The sequence below is a fragment of the Saccopteryx bilineata genome, chromosome 3 (assembly GCF_036850765.1).
Source record: "Saccopteryx bilineata isolate mSacBil1 chromosome 3, mSacBil1_pri_phased_curated, whole genome shotgun sequence".
NCBI classification, from domain to species: domain Eukaryota; kingdom Metazoa; phylum Chordata; class Mammalia; order Chiroptera; family Emballonuridae; genus Saccopteryx; species Saccopteryx bilineata.
In genome coordinates this window covers 242,588,545-242,615,557 of record NC_089492.1, presented here as the reverse complement: position 1 = coordinate 242,615,557, position 27,013 = coordinate 242,588,545, and the positions used below count along the sequence as shown (strand labels likewise).

The 27,013-nt window shown below is 42.9% G+C and overlaps 1 protein-coding gene across 9 annotated transcripts in view; it reads left to right on the top strand.

Annotated features, from left to right (window-relative positions):
• The window catches only part of FGGY (FGGY carbohydrate kinase domain containing), a 456,511-nt gene that overhangs the window by 283,240 nt on the left and 146,258 nt on the right, over window positions 1–27,013 (top strand). For all 9 annotated transcript variants that reach the window (XM_066269069.1, XM_066269063.1, XM_066269065.1 and 6 more), the window contains one exon: window positions 25,446–25,553. In XM_066269069.1, coding sequence (XP_066125166.1) covers window positions 25,446–25,553 — 108 coding nt within the window. The remainder of the gene's footprint in view (window positions 1–25,445; window positions 25,554–27,013) is intronic.

The window sequence follows — 27,013 nt, the reverse complement described above, 5'->3', positions numbered from 1 at the left end:
TTTCTTTTAAGGACACTTATGACTGCATCTAGAACCCACCTGGATGATCCAGGATTATCCCCCCACCCCCACCCAGATCTTTAATCACATCTGCAATTTTTTTTTTTTTTTTGGTCACATAAAGCAGTGGTCCCCAACCCCTGGGCCATGGACTGGTACCGGTCCGTGGGCCATTTGGTACCGGTCTGCAGAGAAAGAATAAATAACTTACATTATTTCTGTTTATTTATATTTAAGTCTGAACGATGTTTTATTTTTTTAAAATGACCAGATTCCCTCTGTTACATTCGTCTAAGATTCACTTTTGACGCTTGTCTCAGTCACGTGATACATTTATCCATCCCACCCTAAAGGCCAGTCCGTGAAAATATTTTCTGACATTAAACCGGTCCGTGGCCCAAAAAAGGTTGGGGACCACTGACATAAGGTAACATTCACAGGTGGCAGAAATTTGGAAATGGCCTTGTTTTGGGGAGCCACTATTCAGCCTATCATATTCTTTATGAAAAGAAGTGATATATAAATATACCTTTTCTAAAGTAAATAAAAATAAAGCTTTTTAGTTCATTTCTATACACTAATTCATGTATAACAAAAGAGCACAGATTAAAGCAAAGGAATAAAATTCTTGTACAGTGATTTTTAATTGTTTTTATGAATTGCATCAGTTTTCTATTATATTATCTATCTGGTTATTTCTGGAGTAAAGAAATGTATTTAATTTTTAAAAATTGATCTTATATTCACTAAGCTTGGTAAACGCTCTTTTTAAGTTTAAACCTGTACATGCGGCCCAGGCTAATTGGCTCAGTGGTAGAGCATCATCAGCCTGGCATGTGGATGTCCCAGGTTCAATTCCCAGTCAGGGCACACAGGGGAATTGTGATAACCATCTTCTTTTCTACCCCACCCCCTCCTCCTTCTCTCTTTCTCTTTCTCCTTCTCCTTCTCCTGTAGCCATGGCTCAATTGGTTGAGACTGAGAATAGCTCTATGGAGCCTCCACCTCAGGTGCTAAAAATAGCTTAGTAGGGAGCATGGCCCCAGATGGGCAGAGCATTGGCCCCAGATGGGGATTGCCGAGTAGATCCCAGTTGGAATGCATGTGGGATTCTTTCTCTCTATATCCCCTCCTCTTACTTGGAAAAGAAGAAAAAAATATGTACACATATTGTACCCTTTCTGCATGCATGACATCTTTTGCAATAATTTGTAAACTGTAAAGCTAGACCAGGGGTCCCCAAACTTTTTATACAGGGGGCCAGATCACTGTCCCTCAGACCATTGGAGGGCCAGACCATAAAAAAAAACTATGAACAAATCCCTATGCACACTGCACATATCTTATTTTAAAGTAAAAAAACAAAACGGGAACACATACAATATTTAAAATAAAGAACAAGTAAATTTAAATCAACAAACTGACCAGTATTTCAATGGGAACTATGGGCCTGCTTTTGGCTAATGAGATGGTCAATGTGCTCCTCTCACTGACCACCAATGAAAGAGGTGCCCCTTCCGGAAGTGCGGCAGGGGCTGGATAAATGGCCTCAGGGGGCTGCATGCGGCCCGCTGGCCAGTTTGGGGACCCCTGAGCTAGATGGTCTAATGTGGTTTGGATGATCAGGGAGGGCTTCTGTAAAGGAGTGATGTCTAACTCTGGTTAGAAAAGAGTGGTCCAAACAGAGGACAGTATGAACAATATCTATAAGATCATATCACCTGCAAAATTTTGTCTTTCTCCACTTCTTTAAACCTTTATTGTTGGTGGTAATTGTTGTCTGATTGTGTTTGTCATGATGTTCAGTGCTATGTTGAACAGTTAGCATAATAAAACACAATCTCATCTGGCTCCTGATATTAGAGGGAATGAATCTAAAATTTTTCTAGTAAGCATGTTATTTGCTGGAGATTTTTCATATATATATTCTTTAAAAAATTGCATTTAGAGCCCACCTCTGGGCTCTAAATATATATATGTATCCAATATGTATATATCTAAATATATATGTATATATCTAAATATTATACATATATGTATATATCCTATACATATACATATATCAATATATATATATCCTTTATAAAATTGAAAAAATGATCTTCTATAGCTTACTGGGCAGATGACCAGCAGCCTCTGTTTGAATAATCATTAAGGATTATTTTACTTGACAGTCCCATTCTGTAACCACAGAGCTTTGTCACTGGAACTTCATGAGTGCAGCAACCATTATAGCCCTGGGTCTGGCACTATGCTGGGGACTTAGGCATTCAATATTAAATAAATGAATAATGCCTAATAAGTGTTTCTTGAATGAATAAAATTTATCAATTTATTGTTTAAAGTGAACCAAAAATCTAGTTTCTCATACCCCTAATAAACTGAACTAAGTCTGGGTGTTTTTGTTCTTACATCCTCTGAGCACATCATGCAGTCAGCTGGTCATTTGACTCAGGAAGGAACAAGTGAATCAGTCGGTCACAAAACACTCTGCCACAGGCTGTTAGACTTTGCCTCTGAAGATTCCCTTTTATTTGAACAGAAGCCAGGTGTTTAAGGATGATTTAATCAGACAAAAAAAAAAAAAAAGAATACTCTCCTTAATGGAATAATTGTTTATTTCATTTTCTTTCTAAAGTTGGCCATCCATCCCATGCCTCTGTCTTTCAATTTATATATGTTGTCCATGAAGTATTACAGTGATTATTCTAAATTAAGACAAAACTATTCATAAAGACCTGTCTTAGTATATGACTAGAGGGTTCAGAATTCCAACATTATATTGGAAAATAATTGGGTATAGTGGCAGGCATAAAGTTTATATAAAAAAGGCGTGTTGAAATCCTGAATAAGAGTATATACAGATTTCATGGTGAATAACTAAGGGAACTTGGTTATCATAAAACAGGCAGTTATGTAAGAATATCTTATTAGTTTTAAATACTTTATGGTGGTTCTAATCCTATATGTACTTCCATTTCAAAAGGGATTTTATTTAATATTAGTTAAGTAATACCCAATATGAGAGTGTCCAGGTTCCAGAAATTGATTACTTTTTTCCTGACTTGGGTCTCTGCCCAAAAGCCCCTGATGACTCCCTGTTGCCTAGAAAGTAAAGGTTAACTTATGGCCAGACCAGGCGGTGGCGCAGTGGATAGAGCGTTGGACTGACATGCGGAGGACTCAGGTTCGAGACCCCAAGGTCACCAGCTTGAGCGTGGGCTCATCTGGTTTGAGCAAAGCTCACCAGCTTGGACTCAAGGTCACTGTCTCGAGCAAGGGGTTACTTGATCTGCTGAAGGCCCACGGTCAAGGCACATATGAGAAGGCAATCAATGAACAACTAAGGTGTCGCAACAATAAACTGATGATCGATGCTTCTCATCTCTCTTCATTCCTGTCTGTCTGTCCCTATCTATCCCTCTCTTTGACTCTCTGTCTCTATAAAAAAAAAAAGGTGGGGGGGTTAACTTATGTATCCCTGGCCAACTCTGTTCACCTCCTCTCGTATCATATATAGTCTGGGCACATGAAACATGATCTTACAATAGGGGTCTTCCTTTCCTGGAACTTTTGGAAGAGACTAGTCCACCTCTGGAGGGCTTGCTAAAAGATTATAAAACTAGTGTTAAAAGCCACCCTGAACATAGATAAGAATTCAGTGGTTACCACAGAAAGGGAGATGTAGGGGAGGGTACGGTGGGTTAGGGAAAGGTATGAAGGACAAATATAAGGTGACGGAAAATGATTTGACATTAGGTGATGGATATACAACATAATTGACTAATCAAATGATGGAGTAATGTTTGTCTGAAATCTATGTATACTTATTGATCGATGTCACCATATTAAAATTAATTTTCTAAATCAATAAATTAAAAATAAATAAATAAATGAAAACAAATCAAAATATTCTAAAAAAAAAAAAAAGCCACCCCAAGGATACAAAACAGATGGGGAAAGTTGAAAGTAAGGACTAAGCCAGCGACCATGGGGTTATATCTATGATCCCATGCTCAAGCCAGATGAGCCCACACTCAAGCCAGTGACCTCAGGGTTTTGAACCTGGGTCCTCTGAATCCCAGTCCAGTGTTTAATCCACTGCACCACTGACTGGCCAGGAAAATAGGAGTCTTGGTCAGAGCAGTGGAGAGAGGGGAAGAGGGGAAGAGGGAGGGAGGGGGACATGTATATATGGAGAAAGAGAGAACACGTGAGCATACTACTGTGGGGTGATAAGGAGTCCCCAGTGGGTTTGTGAAAGTGAATCACCTAAAGCACATTATGAGAGAGTCCATTTGGACATGCCCCTTCCCACCACGCCCCGAATATATCAAGAACTGATCACAACCCTGTCATTCAAGTGGGACCTTCAGAAGGACCCACTCGACTCATGTGAAACAGCCCAAGCACCAGCCAGCTAGCAAGCAGAGGGAAAAGGTGGACCAAAGAAAGAAAGGAGCAGTGTAGCACAGCCCCCTTTTCCAGGTATGCTCCTAAATCTGAACTAAACTGTAGCTGTAGGAGGGAGAACATTTTAATTTGGTGAGACGGGAGTTTTGAATATTATAATAGAATATACACATTGAAGGCATGAAGGTAGACCAAGGACTTTTTATTCTTTCAGAGTGTAGGAATACTATGGACCCACCTGTAATTTCCCATAGTTCAGGAACAAATTTAACAGGAAGTGAAGAAGTGGCTAAAGCTGTTTTCTCCCTTACACCCATAACGGTGCAGGTCCTTCAATAAACTAGGACGCAAGGCTCTGGCCATTTCCTTTCCCCTTCTGCATTGAGAAATCTGTTTAATCATGTAACACTACAACATGCTCTCCACTAAAGAACAGGAAGGATGGGGGAGAAAAACTCTCTCGACTCCATATTCCACTCTTATTTCCTATTTACCTACTCAATGTTACTTTTCTGCCCTCATTTGTCACTTCTGTCCCTGTTCACAGCATTCCACCTGCGGTAATTATTTGCTGTTTCTATAGAATAGAAAATAAATGAAAACAAATCAAAATATTCTAAAAAAAATCCACCCCAAGGATATAAAACAGATAGGAAAAGTTAGAATAGAATACAGTGTGTCCATAAAGTCATGGTGCACTTTTGACCGGTCACAGGAAAGCAACAAAAGATGATAGAAATGTGAAATCTGCACCAAATAAAAGGAAAACCCGCCCAGTTTCTGTAGGATGATGTGGCAGCATGTGCACATGTGCAGATGATGACGTAACACCGTGTATACAGCGGAGCAGCCCACAGCCATGCCAGTTGAGACATGGACGGTACAGAGGAAAGTTCAATGTGTTCTGTGGCTCGCTAAATTCGAATCCATGACCAAAGTGCAACGTGAATATTGGCGCGTTTATAACAAAGCGCCACCACATAGGAATAACACTACTCAGTGGGATAAGCAGTTGAAGGAAACCGGCGGTTTGGTGGAGAAACCCCGTTCTGGTAGGCCATCAGTCAGTGACGAGTCTGTAGAGGCTATACAGGATAGTTACCTAAGGAGCCCTAAAAAATCTGTGCATGAGCCCACATCGAACTGCACTGAATAGGTATGAAACTGGGAGAGTTTTCCTTTTATTTGGTGCAAATTTCACATTTCTATCGTATTTTGTTGCTTTCCTGTGACCGGTCAAAAGTGCACCATGACTTTACGGACACACTGTAGAATAGAATAGAATAGCAAATCACATCCTGCCATAGGGCCTTTGCACTTGCTGTTCTTTCTTTGTCTGTATCACTGAAATCCTCTGCACCCTTTGGGACCCCATTTCCATACTGCCTTCTCTGTGCTGCTTCCCTAAACAGATTAATTGCTCTTCCAAGAACTGTTAATTAAGTTTCACTTTAATCAAGTGCATACCTTTAATTACCTACATTGTACTGCCTCTCAGATTCACTCTCTTTCTTGATACTTAGATTCAGAGATGGCTAACTCAGCAACTACAGGTCGTTCTCATGTTGTAAAATAGTCCACACACTATTATAAATCCTAAATCTAGAGTTTTTTGTTTTGGGGGGGTTTGTTTGTTTGTTTGTATTTTTCTGAAGTTGGAAACAGGGAGGCAGTCAGACAGACTTCCGCATGTGCCTGACCGGGATCCACCCGGCATGCCCACCAGGGGGCGATGCTCTGCACATCCGGGGTGTTGCTCTGTTGCAATCAGAGCCATTCTAGCGCCTGAGGCAGAGGCCACAGAGCCATCCTCAGTGCCCGGGCCAACTTTGCTCCAATGGAGCCTTGGCTGCGGGAGGAGAAGAGAAGCAGATGGGTGCTTCTCCTGTGTGCCCTGGCCGGGAATTGAACCCGGGACTCCTGCATGCCAGGCCGATGCTCTACCACTGAGCCATCCAGCCAGGGCCTCTAAATCTAGAGTTTTTAATCCTTCAGTCCCACCACATGTATTTTCCCTTCTCTTTCTTTTCTTCTTTGTCTTTTCTCCTTATTTTTCTCCTCTTCTTCATCCTAAAAAGTGCCAAGCATATGTCCTTGTAGTCAAGCTTTTTTCACTTACTGGTTAAGGAAAAATCCTTTCCCCTGAGTGGGCTTCCCTGTGGCCATGGGAGTGAGGATTCTTTCTCTCCCTTGGCCTCTTTAGCAGTTGAGTGCCCCTGACCATTGATACTATAATGCTCAAAGGTGGTGGTCAGTAATGACTTGGATAACCTTTTCATTTAATTTATCTCTGGGGGAAGTGACACTGGGCTATAGAGCACATGAAATCATTTGGTATCTTCCTCGAAATAGTTTGGGAGATGAGGCATCTGAGCTCTCTGCCTCTCTAGTAAGATCCCATTAGGTTTTGGGCAAAGAAGATGGTAATATTTCATGACAAAACTTGGAAAAGTTAAAATTTTACAGATGGCCTTTTGCATTTTCTCTTTTTTTTTCACTTTCTCCCTACTTTTATTTCTTGAGACTATTTGCATGAGGAAGAATTTCATTAGACTATGTTGAAAAATTCTTCATTAGACAAATTTGGACCTGGAAATCAAATTGTTTTAAAATGTCTATGGATTGGTATCTTAAACAGCTTGTTTATAAATTGTGTTCACCAGCTTAAATAGTATTTCTTCTCTAAAGCTTGGCCTCAGACTGTCTATGACCCCAGGCAAAAAATATTCTCACCTTCTTTGTGTTACTATAATATTTTTGTTGTTGCAGACATTTTATTTTAGAAAAATGTATTAAATGTCTGTCTCTGCCACTAGACTTTGAGGTCCCAAGGGCTGTGACTATGGCTCATTTAGCTCTGCATACTCAAGGCCCAGCACGTAACACACACACAATAAAAGTTGAAAGAATACATGAGCTACAGTCTGCCCGGTCCAATTAATAGAGTCAGTGTACATTAGTTGACTAACTGCCTCTATGTCGGGTAATTAGAAACGCTTGATGTTCTTTAGTCCTTGTGGTAGCCCTGAAAGGCATTGTTATTCCTATGTTATAGATGAAAGTATAAGTGATTTACCCAGTCTGTATATCAATGTAAAAAAATAATTCTATAACTGTGATCATCTCAGGAGAAATTTTAATAATCACCTAATTCAGTGCTCTCATTTACAGATGGCAAAATATAGTCCCAGAGAGGGTAAAGGTCTTGGCCAGCATCTCTCCTACCAGTTCGAATCTCGTTATTCTCCTCTCCATTGTGCCTACAGTAATTATTTTTAAACCCTTAGCCAGTCTGATTATCCTCTGAAGAGCGTGGCCTGTGCTGACCTTCCCAGCCCCCTGTGGCCTATTCTCCCCTGGCCCTGCTAGAGAACCCGCCCTAGCTCCTCCCCCTCCGCCTGCAGGGGTGCCTTTCCTCCACTCCTCCCTCCACTCAATCTTAGTTCAGGCAGCATGTCTTCCTAGAAGCGTTCAGGCTATTAGGTGGAGTGTCTATGTGCTCTCATGGCACAGAATTCACAATGTGAATTCCTCTGTTCATTGTTAGTTACCTAGGTTCATGTCTTTCTTGCTCATTTGAATATGAACTTTTCCAAGGAAGGTACTGTGGCCCATTCATTTCTATATCACTAATACCTAGTACAGAACAGTCCTTGGTGCAGTGGCTTTCAATGAAAATTTTTCTTTCTTGTTTTATTTTTTTGTGAGAGAGTGAGAAGGACAGATAGGCAGGCAAGCAGGAAGGGAGAGAGATGAGAGGCATCAACTTGTAGTTGCAGCACCTTAGTTGTTCATTCATTTTCTTATATGTGCCTTGACCAGGGAGCTCCAACCAAGCCAGTGACCCCTTGCTCAAGCCAACAACCTTGGGCTTCAGGCCAGTGATTGTCAAGCCAGTGACCATGGGGTTATGTCTACGATCCCACACTCAAGCCAGCGACCCTGAGCTTAAGCTTGTGAGCCCACAGTCAAGCCAGACAAGCCTGTGTTCGAGCCAGCAACCTCGGGTTTTCAAATCTGGGTCCTCTGCATCCCAGGATGACACACTATCCACTGCGCCACAGCCTAGTCAGGCTTGATGAATTGAAAATTTATTTATTTATTTATTTATTTATTTATTTATTTATTTATTTATTTTATAGAGAGAGGAAAAGAGAGACATCGATTTGTTGTCCACTTATTTATGCATTCATTGGTTGACTCTTGTATGTGCCCTGACCAGGGATCGAATGCACAACCTTGATGCTCTAACCAGCTGAGTATCCGGTCAGGGCAGCTTTCAATGAATTTTGAATGAGACAATCACTTACCAGGATCCCCGTGAGAAGTGGGACAGCATGGGAGATGTGGTAGTGTGTAATGCTTACCTTTTTTTGGTATCTTAAAAGTATTCTTGAAGGACCTCTAAGTCTTGAGGATCCAAAAGAGCTCACCATTCCAAACTGCTTTCAACTATTAACTGTGTCTTTCATGCTTGGGTGCTTTTGTGAGCTGCTCTGAGAACCTCTGTGGAAAGGTCTGGCATAACCTGCCGGAAAGCCTCTTTACCCAATACTGAAGGTCTCACAGTGTCCGTTCTCCAGTGCCACTACAGGAGAACAATGCTTCCAGTCCTTCTATACCATGATATAACTGACTACAGGATGTGTCCCTATGCAACATTCTTTTTCTTACTAGGATCAAACTTTTAAACTAAGTGAATAGGGTTCTCTGTGGAATGTCCTCTGGGAGGCCTGTGGGATGATGGCTTTGGGAGAACGTGAGGACATTTCTGACTTCTCTGAATCATGTGTATTTCTTCTCAGTATTATGACAACAGGAAACTCACAGGATTTAGAAATAAAAAGAGCCTTAATTTCAACATTGATACTTTTTATCTAGGTGAACTTGAGTGATTCATTTGACTTTTCAGAGCCTGCATCTCTTTATCTTAAAAAAAAAAAAAAAAAAAAGATGTTTTTTCCTACTATTTGGAAGTATCTCAAGGACTGGTTGAATGAGTGACCATGACAGCTGTCTGGAAGTTCTCTATTTTCAGTAGTGATTTTTCAACTGCAAGAAACTTTAAAGCATGCAATACCTATTTTAGCCAGGGACACCAGTCACATTTCCCTTAGATTGTCAAATTAAAAAATGACAACAGCCAACACAATAGCCGTCTAGTGTGAATGAATTTAGGGACATTAAAGCTGGGAGGAGGGAAAGCGTAAGGGGAATATACTTGATATGGAGCATTGCCTCATTTGAAGAGCCCTGTGTGCCTTTAGCCACATGAAAATCCCCTCTGTAGGTTACTGGGTGCCAGCGGGCACCCTCATCTGAGTCCAGCTCTGGCTGGTTATCCTCACCAAGACTTTCAGAGCAAGGAGAGTTGGTGGAGTACATCTAAGTCAAGTTGTCAAAGAGAGTGAGGATTTTAAGAAAAGACTAAATTCAAATGGCAGACCCTCAAGACCAGACCTGTCATGAATGAGAGGTGGAGCCAAGGGTCTTGGGCCAGATGTTAATTGAATCAGGGCATAAGCAGGTCTGGAGAAGCTGGCAGTTGCCCCTGGCCTCTTTGAGATGTCCAAGGATCACCGTTTACATATTGGCATTTCTGCCTGGGCTGGTCAGCTGGTTTAAAAGTCCAAGGTCAAAGTAGCACGTTTGGAACATTTGAAGCATGGAAGGGCAAAGCGTGGTAGAAAGGGTGACTTAGGGTGGAATAAATGGATTGAATGAGGTGAAGGACTTTCTGGAGAATTGTATTTGAGGCAAAATCTCTTTTTTCCTGCCTGGAACTGTTGACTTAGCAAAATAAAAGAAACCACACATAGTTATACGCCATGAGGTTGAGCCGGAGCTTGGAGGCTCTGACAGCCAGGGGATGCCTGGCTCTGTGTGGAAAACTGACGTAGTTTGTGACCATAAGAACTTTCAGGCAACATAACAGACGATTATCATTCATTATGCACTCAGTTGTGGATCAAAACAAACCAAAGGAACCGCTGTGCAAGTGCAGCTTCCAGTAATACTGAATGTGTTTGAGAGGGGGCAGCAGTGGGTTTGCGGACTTCTGCTACAAAGCAGCCAAAACAGAAATTGGGATTATTTACCCCTTTGCCTTCAAGAAAATAATTCCCACTTCCTAGCATGTCTAGAAAGGACCTATATGATCTGACAACTGCCTGCCCTTCTACTCACAGGTTTGATGTTTTATCTTTGTATCTCCTGCTCCATACCTGTCTGACCTTGAACAAGTTTTAGAACCCCTCTATACCTCAGTTTGTTCATTTGTAAAATGGGGGATAGAGCTATCTACCTTACATGCCTGTAATAATTATTACACGGAATAGTGCAAGTGACACCATTAATATGCCAATTCAACATTTCTGTGATTTTTGTTATTATTACTGTATATTCTACATTCCAGCCAAACCATAACACCTTCTTCGAGCCATTTTATACTAAGAATTTATCCCTTTATTGAGGTGCTTATCAGACTATCTTGCCATCCTCACATTAACTGTCAGACATTCTAACCAAGTTGAAAACTAAGATAAGGACAGGATATTATTCATCTCTGTTTCCCCAGGGCCTGATACATAGTAGGTGCTCAATTAAATGTGTAAAGTAGGTCTGTTCTGGAGAAGCTTGATTCTCAGTAGGCCTAGATGCTTCTTGGGGCCTCCACTCCTTTCCATGTTAAGTGCCTACTCTGAGCCAGAAACCACACCAGGTGCTCGCATGTATAACCTCAGTAATAGCCTCCAAACCCTGAAGGCATCTATTAGGTCAAGTCTTAAGAAAGGAGTGCAGAGCCTCAACTAACAGCAATACCTCAATTATAAACATATCTTTTTGACCATCAACCAACTAGGTACACAATTTGAGATCCAAGCAATTCTCTCAGTCGGACATGAAAAATGAGACTCAGATTTTTTCCACCTAAAACCTACTATGTCTCCATCCATCCCCACCCTCTACTGGTACCTGTGTTATCTATACCTTACCGGGATTAACCATGTTTGTCTACACTCAGAACTCAGAACTCAGAAAAGTGTAAATCAGCGGTTCTCAACCTGTGGGTCGCGACCCCGGCGAGGTCGCCTAAAGCCATCGGAAAATACATAATGCATATCAGGTATTTACATTCCGAATCATAACTGTAGCAAAATTACAGCTATGAAGTAGCCACCAAAATTATTTTTTGGTTTGGGGTCACCGCAACATGAGGAACTATATTGCGGGGTCACGGCATTAGAAAGGTTGAGAACCACTGGTGTAGATGAACTATTTCCTGGCTTAAAAAAATAAGAGTCCAGAAAGTTAAATAATCATCTCTCTCTTGCTGGTCATTGTGTATGGGTAGTCTGTCAGGGCTTTCTCTACACTACATCTTATGTTCCTGAACATCCTGGATGGTGAATACTCTTGTCTGTCATTCATGTGGGAAGAAACCAAGATTCACCACGGTCTCCTATCTTGCTGCGTGGAGCCTAATTCTGACTTAACTAAACCCTAACGCCTCTCTCCGTGGCACCAGTCCACTTCCGGGAAGCAGTCTCACCCGCCCCCAGCCTCTCTCCGTGGCACCAGTCCACTTCCGGGAAGCAGTCTCACCTGCCCCCAGCCTCTCTCCGTGGCACCAGCCCACTTCCGGGAAGCAGTCTCACCCGCCCCCAGCCTCTCTCCGTGGCACCAGTCCACTTCCGGGAAGCAGTCTCACCCGCCCCCAGCCTCTCTCCGTGGCACCAGTCCACTTCCGGGAAGCAGTCTCACCTGCCCCCAGCCTCTCTCCGTGGCACCAGTCCACTTCCGGGAAGCAGTCTCACCCGCCCCCAGCCTCATGAACCGATATACCTATTTCTGAATGCCCCAGATACAGGCGTGGAGGGGGACTTCCTCCCACCGTGGCTGAGTGTTCCGTTACCACCCTACGAGAACAGGCCAGTGAGGTGGAAAAATAGCTCTTACTCGTAACTCTGACATCTGTCCCTCAGGTGAGAGCCAAATTCTCAAATTGCTGAGCCAGTGGTGAATAAGCCCACACCACACACAGAGGATATCAACACACAGAGTTCTGCTGGAATTCACACATCCTGGAAGCCAGGCTGCCTGGCCCTGGCGGCTGGTTTCATCTGATCCTGTTTTTCTGATTGCTGCATGATGAGTGGAGAGAGTGGGGAGGCAGGACCCTAGAGAAACACACTGATCTCCAGAGGCCGGTTTGCTTTGTGAATTATGACACCCTTACACAGTGCCCTTACCCTTGTCAGCACCCATGGGCCCCTCTCTGTAAACCCACAGCTAAAGGTAGACATCTGGGAAGGGCTGTTGCCACTGACATTCTTATGTTTATTTGGCTTTCATGGTTCCCAAGTAGCCAAGAGACAGCCAGGAAGAGCATGGCCCTCAGAATCCAACAGACCCAGATCCAATCCCCGTTCTACCACTTGGCACCTGGGTGACCATAAACATGGCTTTGAACTTTTCCAGCTTCAGTTTCTTTATCTGTAAACTGAAGATAATGGTAGAAGCATCATGAGGAGTAAACATAAGAGTGAGTTTAAACCAATCAGCATGTAGTAGGTTCTTGGCTCATGTTAGCTGCCTTCCCTTGCTTTTTCCCCCTGGGTTTATTTAATGCCTCCTTAAATAAATAAATAAATAAATAAATGCCATTATAATTGTCATTTGTTACATTGTGAGCTACATACATTACTGATTAATAACAGAAACTCTATTTAAACCACTCTCACAGAGCTGTAAGCCTGTCCTACATCATGTCATGTATTTTACAGATCACTGCTTTTTTCTCCCTCCCTCCCCCCATTTTTTCTAAGGAAGTCCAGATGGGCCTGGATACATTCTCATGAGCTAGGTAGCCTAAGCAAGGGTTAAAAACCAGGCCTGCTTCACAGGCTGATGATCTGCTCATAACAAAAACTGCCTCCTGGCCATTGCCCACAGCTGAACACTGTTAGTCTGAAGCCATCCTTTTATTTGTTTCTGATTGTTCTTCAGTGTTTACATATCTTAAGTATTTTCGTGGTCTTTTATAAGCGTATAGGCAGAGGGCAAACCCTCCCAAGTCTGCTTTCTTTCTGAGTGTCCTTTCTTCTCTTAGCCCCCTTGCCTCTCTGTCCAAAGCCATTTCTCTTGTAGAAGAACTCATTTTAATAGGAAAACAAATTTTAAGTAGTTTCTTTTTCTTTAACATAAGGCTTGACATTCTCAAAGAGCTAATATTTAATGTGGAAAAGAGGGGGAAATACCACTGGAACCTCTCTCTCTCTCTCATATTAGAAAATCCCAGGTGTCTCCTGAATTTGTAAGGGACATATTCCATCCAAGGCACAGGAGGAGCTGAGCTGGCTCCAGGCCAACGTTAAAGAAGATGCTATCTGCCTCCTGTGTCCTGGCCTCTCCTTTTTACAACTTTTTTCTCTAAAAGCGTGTGTTAGGAAAGGTATGGACTTGAGTCAGAGTTGGGTGTAAAACCCTGCGTATAAGACTGGGAACTTGAGTTAATGTCTCTGAAGCCTGGCTCCCTTCTCTGTCAAAACTGGGTGTAACACAGGCTTGCCCAGCGTCTTAGGAAGGAGACTGTGTGTGGAAGTGTCCCATGTGGGGATGATAGAAGACTTCAGAGCACGTGTCACTTCAGCTGATGGCAGTGGCTCCCTGGCACAACGGACACACAGTCCAGAAATGGCAGGAAGGAAGGAGGTCCATGGTCAACTGCTTGGATAAGGGGTTCTTGTGCCACTTGTGTGCCGTACCTGGTAACACAGTAGGTAGCCAGAGAATGTTGGGTTTCACATCCTATTTCTCTATCTCTCTTCTCTGACTTTTTCCCATTCAACCATCACTATATTTTAATGCTCTCATTAGTCTCCTTTGTGATAGAGGAGATGTAAGGAATAAACCCCTTCACCCTAAGCACTGCGGCTGACATCTGATATACACTTCTAAGCGTAGAGCGCTTTTTCATTCTCTCAGTAGGTAGGGGAGCTGCCCAAGTGTCTGTGGACAATTTTTAGTTCTCTTCTTCCAGCCAGTTCAGCTCTGTCACCTTTGATTAGGCCAGAAATGGATAGAGAGTTCTGTACATGAGGTCTCATCAGGTCTCAACTTGCACGGATATGTTCCAAACTCCCCTGAGCTAAACCTGGGAAGCAGGAGTGGGTTCTGTTTGGGGAGCATTTCCAAAAGGCAGTGATTGATGCACATGCACAGAAATCCTGACCATTATGAAAAGATGCCCTGATTTACAGCAGCCAAGGCTCTCCTTGCCTTTACACAATCTGCTTCCAGCAGAGTAAACCCTCACTTGCCTTTATTCCCAATGACAGATCTCCCAAGGAGAAATTAACGCGTCTTAGTGTCGATTCTTACCTCGCTGTCTTCCCTGGAGCCAGTGCAACCTCTGGACTCCACTGTAGAATTCTGGTCAAGACGGTGTCCGATTTTACTTTTTAAAATTAAACTCCCACGTGTACTCCAGCCCATAAAGAAGAAGCTCGCCTTGGCCAGTATGGAGATGATGATATTAACACAGGCTATGTATTTCTGGGTCACTGAATGTACCAGGCACTGCACCAAGGCCTATAATAGACTGTGCCGCATTTCATCTTTACAAATCTGTAAAACGAGGCCCTATCTGCCTTATTTTTCAGATGAACTCACCAAGGACCCAGGCCACACATTGAGTGCAGACAGAACGTTAAAAGTCAAACCAGAAATTCTAAGTCTGTTGTCAGATTTATGCGATGATATCTGAGGCCAGACACTGGTATCAAAGCAAAAAGTCGCAACAGGGGAGACAGACAACTGATGAGGAGCAGGGCAAGACGAAGAAGTGTCTGTGACTAGCAGGCACAAGTCCGATGTCTGACAGAGGCCGTGTGTCATAGGCTGCCGTGTGCTTGTTGTGAGGAAAAAGGCTGTGTCATCCTTGTCTGCACTTGCTGATCAGCCTCGGCTGTGAGACCGCCTCCAGGTGTCTGCTTCAGTGAACCCTAAAGTCTGTGAGAGGGTGCTGCTTTTTCTAACAGCCAGTGCAGCATCAAAAGAGCATTGGCCGGGCTATGTGTGAGAACTGGTAAGTAATTGGTACTGTGCTCACTCCCGGGAGCTGTAACAGAAGAGAAGATCTGGTTCTCACTCTGGGGGTCCAACTCATGACATGGCATCAGAGCAATGGGGCTAAGAGTCCATCCTGGTGAATACTGAGCAGAAAGATCACCCTTCCTCCCCCACAGCTCCCTCCCTCCCCCTGCCCCACCTGGCCCTCCTCCCTTACAGAATCCACACAGGAGACCGGTAATTGTTTACTTACCACAGATTGTTTGCTGTGAAAACTATGCAAGATATTATATTATATCTTTGGAGTCATAGGGCTCTTGGAGCTGTCAAAGCTGAAAGCCAGTCTGAGCCCACAGGAGGCAGGCATAGAGAAGGCCAAGGCCAAGTGTAGCTTCTTGTCCACAGGGGAAAGAACGTTTGAGAAAACTTTAGGAAGACCTCAAAGTTTTGTTGGCTGTCCGTTCTTTCTTACAAAACATCTTTGGGTGCGTTCGAGTGAATGGAAACATATGGATTACAGTATTTCTACTAGGATCACATATGGGTTTCAGAATGATGAAGAATGAGGAATTTAGGGTTTGAGGAATCCAAAATACTTTGAAAATAATTCAGGACAATGCAGGCAATATCTGGCTGCCTCCCTCTGTCCCAAATTCAGGGACTCTTCATTTGGGTAACAGACCTGCTCAGTGCCCTCCCTGCCAGTTCAAAGTGCTGAGTCCCAGGAGGTTTCTGTGAACAGGTTTATGTGTTCTTGTTTTGCTCAAACTGAAATAAAGGGAATGGTTTTCTAGGAAGGGCAGACTCTTTACTGGAGGACTCTTAACCTTTCAAAAACCTCCAAATAAAGGAGAGGAAAACTTGGCAACTCTGAGCTTTTTTAACCACTTACGACTCACAGGTAATTGGACATGTGTTATATTCTAGTATTGCTGTTAATGTCATGGCCATTGTTATGTTAGTGATAATTTTAGCTATGCCCTGATTTTGCGTGGTGATTCAGTTTACAAAGGATATTTCCTACACGTTACATGTTAAGTACACATTACATATGTATTTAAGATATAGGTATGTATACTTACACACTTAACATGAGTTACGACAGCCTGCCCTACAGTATGGAAGTACGGAGAGTTCGGGGGACACGCAGGGGAAGGCCTAACCCAGCATTACGGTTGAAGGCAGGGTTTAGAAAAAGCTCCCCAGAACAGGTCATTTTGAGCTGAAGGACATGTGAGGGTTAGTCAGGGGAAGGTGAGAGGGAATGCCTTTTAGACAGAGAGAGGAGAATCTATGAAGATGTGGAGATGAGAAAGAAAATGGCACATTTGGAGAAGTTCAAGGCTGTGATGGGCTTATTGCAGTGAAAAAGGATGGAGAAATGATAACATGTGTGATTAGGCCAGACAAATAGACAAAAGCCAGATCAGAACAATCTCATATGTCATGGAGAATGTCTAAAGGATTTAAGTAGGGGAAATGATATAATTAAGTTTGTGTATTAGGAAGATTATTGTACTGGAGGTATGGAAGTTGGAGTCTCTGAGATGTACTTATGGGGGTTTAGAGTGGAGGACAATTTTGAGGCAGGTATACCAACTTAATTGCTATTGCAATAATCCAAACAAGAGGCCCTGGCTGGGTTGCTCAGTGGCTAAAGTGTTGACATGGCATACTAGAGGTCATGGGTTCAACCCCTAGTCAGGGCACATATGAGAGGTAATCAATGAATATACAAATAAATGAAATAACTGTGAACAATGAGTTGATACCTCTCTCTCTCTCTCTCTCTCTCTCCCTTCCCCCACTTCTCCCCTTCTCTCTCTCTCTTTCTCTCTCTCTCTCTCATTCTCTCTCCCAAAGCAGTGGAAAAATAAAATAATAATAATAATAATCCAAGCAAGAGGTGATAAAGGGCTAGATTAATATATGGCAAAGGGGAGAAACAGAACAGCTTGTATCTGAAAAATAGAGGTGGCCATATATGTGACCTATGATGGGCAGAGGAAAGAGATAAAAAAGTCTAGAATGGTATACTGGAACATAGGTAAAGAGGGTACCATTCATTGAGAATGGAACCCCAAAACAAGAGTAGCCCTGGGAGGAAGAATGGCAAGTTCTATTTTAGACAGGATGGTTAGCCGTTTGGGTCAAATGTCCAACATGGAACTCAAGAGCAAGACCTGAGTTTGGGATAAAAATTTGGGACTCAACAGCATAAAGATTGTTATTACACACATGGGAGTGGATAGACTGCTCTCAGGAGATGCAGTGAGTGATACGAACACAGAACAGAGAATCCAGGAGGGAAGAGAAAGAAGAACCTATCAAAGAGACAGAGCTAATAAGAGGTAAAGCAGGGGTCCCCAAACTTTTTACATAGGGGGCCAGTTCTCTGTCCCTCAGACCGTTGGACAGCCGGAGTATAAAAAAACTATGAACAAATCCCTATGCACACTGCACATATCTTATTTTTAAGTAAAAAAAACAAAACGGGAACAAATACAATATTTAAAATAAAGAACAAGTAAATTTAAATCAACAAACTGACCAGTATTTCAATGGGAACTATGCTCCTCTCACTGACCACCAATGAAACAGGCGCCCCTTCCAGAAGTGCGGTGGGGGCCAGATAAATGGCCTCAGGGGGCCCCATGTGGCCCGCGGGCCATAGTTTGGGGACCCCTGAAGTAGAGGCTAGACCTGAGCCCAAGACATTGGGCTCCAGATCTTTCCACTGTCCCAGAAAGGAGTAAAATTAAACTATCTGTTGTTTTACATTTCTTGAGAGCATTTATGTCCTAGGATCTTTGTATATATTATACCACTTAGGGCTCATACAAAACTCTATGGTAGATAAGACGACCGCCATTTATAGATAAGAAACTGAGTCTCAAACTCAAAAACTAATAAATGACCTACCCAGAATTGAAACCCAGATTTGTCTGACTCCAAGGTCTGTCTATGCTCATATTACTAAACTATGTTTATTGCCTTTAAGATAAGAAGCCATGTTTCCTTACTGTTTCGTAGGAGAGGCAAATAACTCATTACAATTGAATCTGCGAAGTGCAAACATAGAGGTGGATGCTTAGAGCCCCCATTCATAAATGGAACTCTCTGTGCTCTCTTTTTGTATTGTGTAGTGAGTTGGGAGTTGGCTGGGATGTGTATAAATGGTTTTTTCTAGTAAGATGATAGCACAGTCCATTTGGAGGGAGAGATGAGCCACCACGGAAATACTTGGTCCCACACAGGCTTGTGGCTACCCTCTAAAATTCCCAACCTGGCTGGAGGCACTCAAAACAAAACCTCCTGTTCCCTCCCAGGACCACTGGCGCCTGGAGCCTGCCTCCTGCCCTTGCCAGAGGCTTAGGCCAACCTCCGGGTGATGGGGAGGGGGAGGGGCAGAAGTTGATGGTGCTGGAGTTGCTCGCTGCTCTGAGCCAAGTCATCTCTCCCCAAAGAGGTGTGAGCAGGCGCCTGGGCTTTGTCGCTGCAGGGAAAGTCATTGACAGTAACATAGCCTTAGGTGAAACTCAGCCAGCGGCATCCACGCTTGGAGCCAGCTTGGGCACAGACATGAAAAGAGGCAGGAGCACATGGAGAGAGGCTTCTAATCCCTGCTCTACCGCTCCTGATCCTGGCGATCCCGGGCAGTTTGCTGAGCCTCCTCCCCGCCCGTCTCTTCAGCTGGAAATGGCTGCAGAGGTTTGACTCTGCACACTCTTGGGGTAATTGTAAGCCTGAGTGCACAGGTGCACTGACAAGTCACTTGTGATTTGTGATGCCTGATTTACTCCCCAGCCCGTTCCTGCGCCCTCAGCTCCTACTAGACTGTAAATTTAAGGAGAACAAGGATTATATCTCTTACGTGGCTTGGAGGCTCATCTTTTTATCGCTTTTCAAGTTTAAAACAGCAGTTTGAATTCGGTGCTTATATAATAAATATTTGCTGACTATCAACTCAGCTAATGTAAGATATTATAGATAGTAGCCATTAAATATAACTATTGAAGGTCACAGTCAAGAAATCCTGCAGTAATCATGGCCATAGGTCAGAGGGGTAGTAGAGCACAGTGGGTACTTAGAAAGTTCCAAGAGACCACCCAGTGCAGCGTAACCCATGAGCACTGATTGACCACCTCAGGTAGACTGGCTCAACTTCATGGCATCTTAGAAGATTTTTCAGACAAAGAAGATATTAAAGATCTCTGGCCCAATTTTACTGATTTTATACATGAGGAGAAGAAGGTCTGGAGCGTGTTTTTCAACCACTGAACCACACAGTCCAGTACCAGAAGTCTCTAGCATACTGGCATGAAATTTCTGGTGGACCAGTGGTTGAAAAACACTGGTCTAGAGAGAGAGATAAGTTGATAGTTTATAGCTTAGACCCTGAAATTTCTTCTGTACTATTTGCTAGTTATCTGAACTCCTTCTGCTTAGATTTTATCATTTATGGAATAAGTATAATAATGGGACCTGTCTCATTGGATTGTCATGAGTAGTAAATGTGACAGTGTCTCCAAAGAGCCTAGAAGCTTCTTTGGTACAATTACAAGCCTGCAATAACTTTAGCAATTACTATTATATTATTTCTTCTTATTATTCTTATTTGTATGTTATTATTGACTGACTTAGAGAGTGGTTTCATAGATGCTTTTTCCCAGCCACAGCTTTTCAAAGTTGATTTTTTTGACAAGCAGTATGGTATGTTGATGCGAAAATATACCCAGCCTTCAAACCATATGATTTTTTAATTTAAAGTAAATTGCAGAACTTTAAGCTAAACCCTCATGAAACTCAAAATGCTTATTTAGCTTCATGACACTGAGCTTTGCTCTCACAGCCCTTTTTATTTTTTTAATAAATTGTATTGATTGAGTTTTAGAGAGAGAGGAAGAGAGAGAAAGAGACACTGATTTGTGGTTCCACTCACTTATGCATCTGTTGGTTGATTCTTATATGTGCCCTGACTACATAAGAACCTGCAACCTTGGTGTGTCAGGACAACACTCTAGCCAGCTGAGCTACCTGGCCAGGGCCTCTCACACAGCCCTCTCTGCCTGGGATGTCCCTCCCTCTCTACCCAAGTAAACATTTATCCCCACTTCTAGGCCTGGCTCCATATCGCCATACTCCTCTTCTATCTTAATTTACACTTAGCATACTTTGTCATAATTTTCATGTCTGCCTATTCAGATTAGGAGCTCCTTTAGGAAAGAGTCATGTTGCATTATCATTGTTTTTATTATTATTATTATTATTATTATTATTATATTGCCTTATTATTTTTACAGCCTTGTTGCTGATCTCTGTGCCTGGCATAAAGTGTGTACCCAAATGTTTTACTTCATTGTGGATTTCAATAACTTTATATCACACATAATTAAAGAATATATCAAATGTTTGTATACAGTTTAAATAATATGAATTGAATGCCCATGTACCAACATCCATGAAAAAGAATATTAGGAAAGAGAATAGTGCTACTACCTTTTAAGTGCAAATTTTAACTATAAATGGTAACTATCTTCTTATAATCTGTTGCTCAGTGTTCTAGTTCTCTGAAGCAAACTTGAATTTTGATGTGAACATGCCCATAATAAACAATCCTTCAAATTTATACCATCTGAAAATATGGTAAGTTTTGCTTCTATCTCTTCTTCTACTTCATTCTTAAGAATATTGACTCAGTGGACCAAGGATGAATCTAGAGACCTCCTTACATGTTTGCAGTTACTTTTGGATGTGGTCCATTCAACCCAGTCATCTAACTCTCCCATCATAGAAGCCTCATTTCAAGGAGAACTAAGATTTATTTGGTATTTAACACCAAGGATACTCGATTCATATGTGACAGCTTATTTAATCTTTACAAAAGTCCTCCAACATTTATATATTCCTTTCATTTTGGAATTGAGGAAGCTGAGGCCCAGAAGGTTTGCCTTGTGTAAGGTCCCCTGGCTAGAATGGCAATAGAGAATAGAATCAAGATAGGACCTGGACTCAGCCATGCTCTCTCCTTGGTTCCTCACAATTCTATCAGGGAAAGCTTATCAAAAGCCCTTTTGGAAACAAAGATCCCCTAACCTACTTGTATTCAAGGCCGGGTTTGTTCAGTTTGAGTGAGGCTGTGTTGGTGCTGATGGCTCTTGCTTTCTGTCCTTGAACTGCAAGTGAAGGATTTCAACAGTAGCCTAAAAACAGGACCATATTTTGGCAGAGCCACATGTAGAACCTGTAGAGTGTGATGCCTGTCTACTTTGTATTTTTATAACCTTGGGCATGTTATTTACCTCTCTGCCTCAGTGTACACATCTATACAATAGGAGTAATGATAGAATCTTCCATTAAGATTTTTATGAGGGTTTAGTGATTTAATTTCTGTAATGTGTTTATAGTAAGGCCTTTAGGAAGTACCCAGTCAATCTGAGCTGTTAGGGTGGGGAGGGGCCAACACTTGTTGTTGCTGGGAAGTCAGTGTCCTGTATGGACACCTGTCATCAGCAGAGAAAAATGAACTCTGCCCTTCAGGGTGAGAGAGCAGCCTCTAGGCCAAGATAGCCATCAGCATGGAAACAGCTTTCACAAAAATATTGTTTAAATATTTCGGTTTATTGGAAAGGATTAAAGCACACATAAATATACAAATGTGCTTTCTCTTTCTCCCTCAAAACAAGCGGCGGCCCGACTCCTCTGCGAGCACGGGGCTCGGGCGCGTTTGGAAGTGCTCTGGGAGCAGACCGCCGTGCCTTGTCCCCTTGCTTCACTTGGGATGTCTGATGAGAAGCATATGTCATTCCGAAGGCCTGAGCACAAACAGGGGACGACTCAGGGCACCCGCCCTGGACAGAGCCAGGCAGAGCCTGCACCTGACAGCTCTGAGCAGCAGAGCCTCCGTCTTCTAAAGTCCTGATGAAGTTCTGCTACAGCTGACACAGGGACGTGCTTAAACTGAGACTGGGGCGCGGGGGGTGCACAGTGCACGGCCTTTCTAAGCAATGTATTTATACAATTTGAAAAAAAAAAAAAACCACATAAGATTTGAGGTCAACATCTGCCTGGGTTCAAATCCTACCTCAGCCAATTACTAACTGTGTGAACATGGACAACTTATTCAGCCTCTGAGACTTATCTATCAAATGGGTTAAGAGTTTTGGGAGGGAAGAGGTGTGGGACATAAAAAGAAATCATTTGATTTTGATAGTTGTCCATCTACCTGTCATTTCAAACCCTGGATCCTAAGTGGTTGTGAATATGGACTGTCTTGTTCACCTGTCAAAGCAGTTTAGGGAGTAGTTTCTAGTGTTGGCATATCATAAAATTTTCACTGGCAAAGACAAAGTGATAAAACTGAAGACCATTAAGTGTGTGTTCTCTTTGGCTGAAAGACTTCATATCACACACACCCATACACAAATACACACACATACCGTCACTCTCCTGAATAATTTCTATTTATTTTTTACATCTTAATGCAAGCATCGCCTTTTTTATAAAAGCCCTCCCTGACCCCTAGACAAGATCATGTACCTCATGTACGTGCTCTAGAGTAACTTTGGATTTGACTTCATTTCCTTATCAGTCTGCTATTACACATTTGTGTTATGATTGGATTAATGTCTATCTCAGGGTGACGAATTGAATGTCCCAGTTTGCCTAGGACTGAAGCGTTTTCCAGGGCATTGGACTTTCAGTGCCAAAGCTAGGAGAATCCTGGCCAAACCTAAATGGTTGGTCACCTGCCCTGCCTCGCTCTCAGTGCTGCAGGCTCCAGGAGGGCCAGGACTTGCTCTTTTGTTTATCATTTATTTCCAGTGCCTGGCACAGACATGGGTCACAACAGGAATTCAGGAAACATCTGTTGAACCAGTAAGGAAAGGAGTCAGTATGTCAATGTAAACTGAACTGTCTTCATTTTTTTTTTTTTTTAGTTGTTACATGTCTCTTTTTTATAAATTCTTTTTTATTTGACAACATCTAAAGTTGACAATGTTGCATAGATTCTTTACCTGCTTGCTGTTTGGGAGCTGGGAATTATTCTGATTCGAGGGCTTACTGTTTAGTGAAAAGGGAACCAGAATAGTTGGTGTCAAGACACTTAAAGATGGTTTGTCCCTGTGTTAAAATGCTGCACTATAAATTTCATGAGGGAAGAAATTATGCATGGTTAGTTCATTTCTGTTTCTCCAGGACCTGGCATAGGACCAAACATAAAAGAAGGGCTGAACAAATATTTGCAGAATAAATGAATGGCTAGATTCTCTGCCCAGCTTCAAGGCGTGCAGGAGTCGACCTGGTGTGCCTCACTCCCTTTTATTCCTCACCCTCAAACTACACCTTTCCACAACCATAAATATGACATCATCCCTGCTGGATGGACGGGAAGCATGTGCTATTCTAGAGGAGTGAACGTGTGGCCTGTCCTTGGCAGTCCTGGCTTATCTCTTGATATATTTTCCTAACGCCAAAGAGGACTTCCCTGTTCTGCTACAGAAAATAGTTATGGCATCTTAAATACTCAGTACTACATAGCTGTGTTCTAGCTGTTTTCTTGACCTAAAATGCCTTTTCCACTTCTTCTGGCAGAATCCTCTAAGTCTAAGCTTTTGTCCCATTCTCTAAGAAGCCGCCTGTGGCCCATTTCCCTCCTCGCTCCCGGTGCCCCTCCACACTGTATGTTTGTCTCTGCATCCCATGGGCCGCACTGTATTTGGCTTGTCTGTTCACTGGTGGAGTTCCCTCTGGATGGGCAGCTTCTTGAAGACAGGAACTCTGATTCACCTCTGTGGTCCCAGCACCAACTAGAGAGAGAAGGTGTGCTGTAGGGTGACTAGTCAACATTGATGGAAGGACCTCAGAAATGCTAGGTAGCAAACAAACACAGCACCTTAGTGACCTACAGTAAGCTGTGTTTTTGGTCGGAAATCAGACAGCTGGGCAACTCTGGTGATCTGGGCTTGTTCGCTGCTGCCTGATGAGGAGGATTGGCTGCTCTTGTTTCTGCTCTCTCATATATGCGAAGCCTCGCCGGCAACAGCTGGGCTGACTCAGGTCTGTTGCACGGCTTTCCACCTGGCAGGCTGGCCTGGGCATGTTCTTCGTGGCAAAGGTCGAGGAGCCAGAGGAGGAGCAGACAAGCACACAGGCCTCAGGAGGGTTAGGCCTGGAGACTGGCAGTGTCCCCTCTGCCTCATTCTGTTGGTCAAAATAAGTCACCAAGTTGGCCCCGAGTCAAGAGGTGGGAACCCTACCTCTCCATGAGAGGAGCTATGAGGTCACATTGCAAAGGGGGGGATACATGGATGGGAAGAAAATGGGGACCATTTTTTTAATTCCTCTGCCATGGAGAGGGAGCTAGTAAGGAAATGTCTCATTAGTTTCTTTCCAAGATGATCTCTTTTGCTGTCCTGACCTCTAAATTAATTTATTAGAAATGTTTCCAAAGACAAAACCACACCCTTCTCCGGAGGGAGTGACTTCCCCACCATAAAAAATGTTTAATAAGAAGCTGAATTCACCTGACTGGGAGGTGGCATAGTGGATAGAGCGTCGGACTGGGACGCGGGGGACCCAAGTTCAAGACCTCGAGGTCGCCAGCTTGAGCATGGACTCATCTGGTTTGAGCAAAGCTTATCAGCTTGGACCCAAGGTCACTGGCTAGAGCAAGGGGTTACTCGGTCTGCTCTGGCCCCACGGTCAAGGCACATATGAGAAAACAATCAATGAACAACTAAGGTGTCGCAACGAAAAACTAATGATTGATGCTTCTCATCTCTCTCCATTCCTGTCTGTCCCTATCTATCCCTCTCTCTGACTCTCTCTCTGTAAAAAAAAAAAAAAAAAAAAAAAAAAGCTGAATTCCATGGTCATAGAAACACCAGATGGGAGGAGAAGGCTCTTTGTAGGCATGAACATCAACATTTTCACATATATTGTCCCTTTCTTTCCAGATTAGCAAAGATCCAATTTTTGTACCAGGCGTCTGGGGCCCATATTTCTCAGCTATGGTTCCTGGGTTCTGGCTGAATGAAGGTGGACAGAGTGTTACTGGGAAATTGGTAAGTTGGCACTTTTTCATTATGGTCTTTAACATTTTTATACTATCCATATGCTGAATATCTGGAAGCTTTGCAGAACCCTTAACCAGAAGAATTAACTTTCTCTTTGTGTGCAGTATAACATAGGGAGCCTAAGCAGCACATACTTGCCAGAGGAATCGAAGTTGCTCCAGGGGATGACTAACCCATCTTCTCCTCTATCTTTACATAACAATCCATTCTTCTCATAGCAGTGAGAGTGATAAGTACTTTTGTGAACAGGACCATGTTACCCTCCAGCTCCTCAAATCCTTCTGTGGTTCCCCATAGCCTTGGGGACATGGTCGGGATGGTTTTCTGCATGCATCACTCCCTTTGTGGTGTATCCCCTCCAGTCCCACACATGTACTTGTCACCAGGGCCAGATTGCCTTACTCATAACTTCCCAGGGCTGTATTCTTCCACTGCTCTGTGCCTTCAGGCATGCTCTTCTGCCTGCTTTGAAGAGTTCTTTACCACCTGGATCAGTTTATTTGTCCTGTAGGACACAGCTCTGCTTCTTATCATATGCTGTTCTTGCTGGTTTACTAATGTGTCTTTTCCAGAAATCTGTGAGCTCCTTAAAGGTAGGGATGCTTCTCTTTGTATCCAGCTCAGTTCTGGAAGGTGCTTGCTAAACATTTGTTGCATGCCTGCAGTGTCTAATAGGGAAGACAGAAGATCCATGCACATGAGGTGAGCGCTATACCAGAGGTGGAGCGCTCAGAGTTGGCACAAAGCAGGGTTAAGAAACTCTACAGGGAAGAAGGCATTTGTGCTGAGTCTTATAAGATAAATAAGAACAAACAAGGCAAAGAAGGGTAGGAATACTTTTCTACGCAAGAGAACTGGCATAGGAACAAAGATAATGGAGTGAAAATAACAAGGCATATTTGAGGGTAATTGCAAATAGTCCAGAATTTCAGCTGTGGCATAAACTTGTCTTAGAAAAATGGCTTACAATAAAAGAAGGTTGAGCAGGGACCACATCATAAGAATTCCCTATAAAGTATGCGGAGGAATTGAACTTTATCTAGTAGACCACGACCAAGGGGAACCAGTGAGAGGTTGAAAAAATGGACGAGAATGTTCAGGTCCCAGTCGTAAAATCTCTGGCTAGCAGCACCGAGGAAAAAGGCCTGAGGCCATGTGGCTGGGGGCAGGGAGACCAGTTTTAGTAGGTTAGTCCACAGACAAAAAGCCCTGAGGGCTCAAATGAGGACAGTGACGATGGTGACTGAGAATTGAGGTTAGGAGATCAGCTGGCCTCAGAGGATTAGATGTGGAAGGCAAGAGAAAATGAGACTTAGCCTCAGTTACCCAACCTCACATTCACTATGTTATACTGAAATCATCTATTTATGGTCTGATTCCCCCACCAACTCTTCTAAATATTCAAATTAAAAGTGATCTGATCCAAGAGGGAAAAAGACAAAAAAGAA